The sequence below is a fragment of the Cariama cristata genome, unplaced genomic scaffold (assembly GCF_000690535.1).
Source record: "Cariama cristata isolate BGI_N322 unplaced genomic scaffold, ASM69053v1 scaffold31085, whole genome shotgun sequence".
Lineage (NCBI taxonomy): Eukaryota > Metazoa > Chordata > Aves > Cariamiformes > Cariamidae > Cariama > Cariama cristata.
Genome location: NW_009619791.1, coordinates 7967 through 15044, shown reverse-complemented (window position 1 = coordinate 15044; position 7078 = coordinate 7967). Strand labels below are relative to the sequence as shown.

The following is a 7078-nucleotide window of genomic DNA, read 5'->3' as shown; positions in this document are numbered from 1 at the left end:
TCCTGCTGTGTGCGTTGCATTAAGAGGAAGACATTACATGAGGCAAGGGATCTCAGGAAAGAGAACAGAGATTCTGCTTAAAGCACCCTTCTGTATAAAGCCAGACCTTATTTCTGTATAGTTTCCATGTGATATCATGTGACCTCAAACCATTTTTTTTTTCAACTGGTGGTACTAATGCCATGCTCTTCACTGTTTTGCATACCCTGTTTGAAATAATGGAGACCCGCTGCTGCAGCTCCAACTGAAATACCAGTACTTCATCAGTCAGTCTCGATCTGCCCTGAACACAGAAAACACTACATATCTGCACAAGAAGGGTAAGTAGGAGGGAGGGAAAAAATCAGGCTGTGTATGCTTTAAACCTCAGAAACACTTTAGGATACTCCCCTAGGCTACTCAAAACAAGCCACGAAACATCTAAAATCCTTACATTGTTTAAGTTTGAAGGGTAAAACCATTAACATCCGCGAAACATTCAAACTTTGACAGGCAGCCACAACTGCATCGTATCACCCATGACTAAATCCTTATACAGTAAATAGGGCTTAGGTACATATTAGCTTAGAGGAATCAGACACAATTCTGAACAGGCAGTCACTGAATCACCCACTCAGAGGTGGCTTACTGCACCATTCATGTCTTACATTATGATCAACTGAAATCACTTTACAGGCTTCCGAGTTGGTTCTGTTTCTTAATACTACTGCTATTACTCCATCTTCTGTATCCTAAATTCTTGGCTCTTCATGCAACTTGTTCCCACTGCTGTAAGCTGATAAAGTATTTCTCCGAATACTAACAATTCACATCATAGTTTTCCCTACCTGGTTCTTCACAAACAAACTGCAGTCCTTTCTTTCCCTGGCCCCCCTCCTTGTTCTCCCTTACCAGTACACTACCAAATTAGACTTGGCAGTTTATCACATTTAAGATCTCATTGTTTTTCATTGGTTTATAAGCTTCTAACATATAAAACATGGTTTATAGATTATATAAATCTAACATAAACGTACCATGTATTTGCAGCTGTAAATAATTCTATGAGTGTACAGAAAAAGACTCACTACTTGATGCTATGTTTAAAAATTATTTTTCATGTTAGAGATGACATGAAGTCAAATAAAGGACTAAAGCTATGTAATAAGATCTGTTTTACTTCAGTATTAGTCAAAAACTGAACTCCACGTTTCCTTCCCCTCCTGCCCACCACTGTAAGTGCAAACTCTAGATATTGCCAGTGATTTTCAACCTTCTCAGTGAAGTGACAGCTAGTTTCACCTTGCAAAGACAAGCAGAGGGCCAATGTCATTACCCGTCCTCTTCATTCTAGCAGCCATCTAGGTATTCCGAGAAGACACTTCCTAGGTATCCATAATAAACTGTATTATAAGACAAGTTTTAAACTCACAATGCAGACTTTTACTGTGTACTTGAAAAGCCAGAAATTACTAGGTGCTTCAATTATATTGAAGCTCACCAAAAAAAAAAAAAAATCATCACACACTATGCATCTTGGGCCTCCTTTGTTTGTACCATTCACTAATGGGGAATCATGAAAGGAAACTCAGGCTAGTCCTGTTCTCCTTCCATTGCCAACTGATCTGAACACCTGTATATGAAGAAGCTGTATCCCACAAAAAAAGCAGACAGGAGAAAATAAAACAGTCAGATACAAGCTCAATGCTGTGCCTATTTTCCTCCCATGCTATTTACCCAAATACCTATCCAGCTGTTTTCAGAAACTATGTGAAAACTTCACAGGCTGTAGAAAGGAAAGACCACACACAGTACAACACAGTGTTTTCCTCTGCAGCTTGCTGGTCAAAAATGGCTTGTTGAGACAATCTGTTCTACAGCCTGCTACTAGCAATTCATCCTCCTAAGGACTTAGAGGAAGCAAGCAGCGTGTAGGGTGAGGTGTTCTCATTGCTGGAAGTGGCCTCCTCCTCATGTTTTCCCATGACCCCCCAGCACACACACAATAGGTACACATGTTCAGAACACGGGAAATACCCCAGGGCTGCTGCTAAGCTCTGTCCTGCAGTTAGAACAGTTTCTCTGTTCCAGACATACTCCTGAGACAAGCTAGGAAAGAGGGCTGCTGCTCTAAGGCTGCCACAATCATTCTGGCAGAGTAGTCTGCTCCCAGCAATCCTTGTTCCTAGGCTTAATTCAAGAACAGAGTTCATCTTAACTCTTCATTGCTAACTGCCTGGTGCAACACCACTTGCTCTGTGTGTGCACAGCAAACCCTACACTCCAGAAGTATCAGACTTCCTACAGATTAACTGTACCAAGAATTTAAAGTTGATATACAAATCACAGTGGAAAGGTTATGGTATACAATTATCCCTTATGCAGCTGGTCATGAGCCTTTGCTTTTTAACAAAAATAGGTAAGTATTAGTTTAAACAATGTAGCATAATATTAAGGATGTACATTTCACCACAACAATGCACATGGTTTTGGCATACAACAAAATGTTGATATTCCTCACAGGATTCCTTCTCTTTAGAAGAGAACAATAGCAGTACAGCAGAAACATCACCTTCACACTTAACACTCTGCCTACAGTGCTGTAACTAGTTAGAAGTAGATTAACAGGTGGAAAATTTCCCTTTTCTCTGATCCATTGCAAATCTTCAACATCACTTACCTGAGAAAGTGTGCGGTACAACTATGCATGAGCATAGCTCCTAAATTGGCCACCTATTTCCTACTATTCTGTGCACATTCAAGTATGACACTTTCAGCTCACAAATCAAGATGTTTATGAAAACAAAATTGCATCCATTCTCTTCTTGGATAAAGTCTGACACTACCTGGCAATAGTGAAAGGGGAAGTAGTGCTGTCTATTCTGCCTCCAAATAAGTTCTTTCTTTACTTTTCTTCCATCCCTGGATTCATGCTGTCCTTGCATCCTGTGGATCCCAGCAGTCTTATGGATACATGCTGAGACCATTCACTGAACTCATCCAATAGAATAGAAAAACCACAAACTCAAAAACCGCATAGAAATGTGAAGAGCTTTCTGCAAAAAAAATTTGGCATATCAGAGAGCTAAGGAATGTTATGCCTTGGGCACAAAAGAAAAGAAAGAACGCTCTTTGCATCAGCAGCTTGCAGTTACATCAGAAGTAGAATGCCTTTACACACCATCTGATGGGTTAAATTAGTGGCACCATTACACTTAAAAACATACATTTTGAAAACAGTAGTTTCAGCTCAACTACATTAGAAGACATCTAATTCACCTTCCCTCTGTAGAAAGTCACTTTTAAGCTTATACTTTCCTAAACAAGTACAAATGCAAAATGCACATTACTGCAACAGTAAGTCTGTGCTGTTAAAAATAAAATTTGTGTAGAACAACTTGGTAAATTTAAATGCTACTAAACTGTATTATACAGCTAGTAGAAAACTAAAATAGGATATATTAAACTGCCAGTATATAACAGCTCTAAAAAAAGTGTCACAAAACCAAACCTAATCATTCAAGCTTTGCACTAAGTCAAGCTCTGAAAAATTCTTTGTTAAACATCCTCATTGTATCCTATTTTAATTCTTTCTATTGCCAACAAGTTTAGGAACTTTGTACAAGGCTAAAGGACACATCAATTTAACCCATTACAACAGAATGTATTCTGCTTCCTACTATCACAGTGCCCACTTCAGAGCCATAACCATTGTCAGATTCAGGGCAAAGAGTTGCTGTATTCATTTATAACCTGGCAGTTCAGAACCAGAAAATAGATTTGCAGGGAGTTAAGACAAGCGATTGTCCCAGCTCCTGCCAGTCAGATATGAGTGACAGTAGATACCTCTGTAAGACCACCTTATTGGCTCCCACTTTTGTCAGAAACATAGCATGTTTGAGCAAACCAAGCATGTTTGCCTACCTGCCTTGTTTTCCTATGCACATTTGAAACACAGAAGTTTAATGTCTTCATGCAAAAGCTCCACAGGGGATCTCATCTGGGAGCGTGCCTTGCTCCCTGCAGTGCCTGCTCATATTAACAATCAATCCAAGTTCAGGAGAAAATAGCAAGCATCAGCAAGGCAGCAAAGGTGCCCACCTGTTACTTGGCAGCCAAGTATTTAGAGAACATAACCAGGAAGTGGCAAACCTAAGATTAATTTCCTTGTCAGTCTGTGGGGATTCAAACCCACCTGACAGCTCCAAGCCTAGCATTACTTTGGTTAGGACTCTCCTCTGGTCTTGCTGAAGCTAATCCACTGTGAATCTCCAATATAAAGACCATGAAAGGAATTATGATTCAAAAGGTACATTGAGCTTGTACCAGGGTACTACCTATAAAAACTGTTTATCTGAAGAATAATGTAAAAAACCATGAAGAGTTACTGGAGAACTAAGCTATAAAAACCTGCATCTGAAGGAATACTGTTCTCACTGAGAAGCACTGTATCACTGCTGACTCTTGCAGTTCTTTCTACACTGCTACAGCTTTAACAGAAAGGATGGAAATGTAAAATTAAGTCTAAAGTGAGATCTGAGCCAAATTTCTAACAGGTACCTCACTATCAACTTCTCTACCTTTCCCAGCCAGATTTTAAAAGAAAAAGAACCAGTTAACAAATGAATCCAAAAAGTGATTTTCACCTCTGAATCCCAGCCTCACTTACGCATTAACTCATGCCACAGACAGGCATCAGTCCAGGAGAGACTAGTAAGACCTCAGACACATCCCTCCTGTTTGGTCTTGGCTGGCACAGAGTACTCATGGTACATGCCACAGTGAGCACCAACCTGTTCACTCTGTTCACTTATGGAAATACAGGCTCCTAATCAGGTTTGCAAATCTCACAATAAGCCCTGTTTTGCAAAACCCAAATATTGTCATGCCTAACTCCACCATGCCTCTTAGTTTAGTACTCTGTGTACTCCTTAGAAAGGTAGAATACTCCTATAGCACCAGAAAGTGTATAGCTATATATCCAGCTGTCAAGACCTACCTCTGAAGAGACTGTAGTCTTCGTTCCTCTCTCTTTCTAGCTACCCGTTCTTCTTCTTCATCCGGTCTACTAGAGAAATAAAGAGCAAAGGAAAGCATAAGAGGAGGAAAAAGTAATTTCACTGCTAGGCAATCACTATTTAGTCATTTCACTTATTTTCAGAAAGGATTTATAGTCTGACCTGAGATACTTCTTCACAGCCATGTAAAATTTCATTGCAGAGTAAGTATAATTGACAAATTTGTAGACTTACCCTTTCACATTTTGTAATACCCAAATGCTTCACTCACTGCAGTAATGTGCCCTTCAGACTTCACAGGACAATTCAAAGCCTCTTAGGAACAGGTTCAGACTGTTCCAGAAGCAGGACTCCTACTTGCCATTTCCCCCATGTGTCACACCCCATTTTAGAGTAAGTGTACTATACATGCACAGTCAAGTCTATTGTTGCCCCCTGGAAGAAAACTGATTGTCTGTAAGTCTTTGATGCCAGAACAATTTATCTTTCCAACAACCATCACTATCCAATCTCGAGCTACCCCCAGGAAAGCAGTCTGCATGAACTGTCTTGGCAGCTGCCTTTCCTGTTCTGGAATGAGCAAGGACCCACCTGAGTGCACCAGCTCTGTGATTCTGGGAAATGCTGAGCCTACACAGTACATCTGAGTTGTGCATGTGCAGATATGCTCTACCGAATGCAGGCACTTAACCTTTGCGACCCGCCTTGGAAAAAGCTCAGCTTCGCTTAACCGTTAGACCATATAAGAACTGTAGAACTTCAAAGCAAATGTCAAACAGTATTTATTTGTCTGTTATTTTTTTCCTGACAGAATTAATGACAATTCTTCAGGATTAGTGAACGGACACCTATCATGCTTCCCCAGGTGCTAATAATTTTTTAAAACTGAATGCACTATCTGAAGATGTTTGATATGAATATCTACAATATTAACACACCTCTTAATTGAGAAATGAACAGTTGTATACCACACATCTGCAGCAACCAACATACAAGTTAAGCAAGAGTGACATCCAGTGGTTAATTATAGCATGTCAAATGTTTTAATAGATACAAAATCCAGACACCAGAACTGGAAATCTGAACTCAATTTTTCCATCTGCTGAATCAGTCCATACATCTCTTTGAACATCTTAGTCATTTAAATACAGTAATTCAGAATCCATGTAGTGTTTCACATACAAATTTTCTCGTTCCTCCTTTTTTGTCTCCACAAAGAATTAGAAAAAAGTACTAGAGGTGTTTAGCAGCAGGAAACCCACACAACGAGTCACCTTTATTGGGAAACAAGGTTAGACCCTTTTGTAAAACTAATCAATTCCCCACATTAGCATGTCCAGGAAGACTAGCAGCTCCCATTCTTGGGCACCCTTCTGTAAAGACACAAGATACTGGGGTTTCCAATAAAGTAACTATGCAACAGTCTCATTTCACATTGGTGTTGCAAAATATTAAACCATCAAATAAATAAAATGCCAGTATAGGATTCAGAAAATATATTTCTTCCCCGTAATTTAAAAAAGCATTAAATATCTTCTGATTTCTAGACACCTTGAAGGAATTGAGTTTTTCTTCAGAATTCAGAAAGTCTGAAATTATACAAATGAAAAAAACTGGTGGTTAAACTTAAGAAGTTCAAGAGATACTATTTAGTATAGTTTCATGAATAGTTATCTCTCAAGTACATGGAACCAGACTCTTAAAGTCCAAACACAGGAAAAAAAAAAAAATTAACTGAAACAATGCACCAACAGCCCTGGTGTTTCCGTGGTAGGGATAGACTCAGGTGAGCCAGCTACATTACTGATGTGGGGATTAATGCACCTAAGTATTCTCTGTGTTCAAGGTAAAAATAAGTGCTGGCTTTTTAAATACTGAAACTCCACAGCTTAAAAAACTCCCAGAAGAAATACTGATGCTTCTGCAAAACATGGTTACACCTGAGATGATACATTTAAGTAGTCAGTAAAACAGATCTACTACATTTCCACAAATTTTCCTTCTTCCAATTCAGTAAAAGAGTTCCTTTTGTGGAAAAGGACTCTCTAAAACTGCAGAAGCAGAGAGCAAAAGAATTCCTG

The 7078-nt window shown here is 39.3% G+C and overlaps 1 protein-coding gene across 1 annotated transcript in view; it reads right to left on the bottom strand.

Moving 5' to 3' along the window:
- LOC104162622 (pituitary tumor-transforming gene 1 protein-interacting protein-like) overlaps nt 1-7078 on the bottom strand; it is a gene marked incomplete at its 5' end in the record, with an annotated part of 18018 nt that overhangs the window by 5254 nt on the left and 5686 nt on the right. Inside the window, one exon of the mRNA XM_009701390.1 lies at nt 4979-5047. Coding sequence (XP_009699692.1) covers nt 4979-5047 — 69 coding nt within the window. The remainder of the gene's footprint in view (nt 1-4978; nt 5048-7078) is intronic.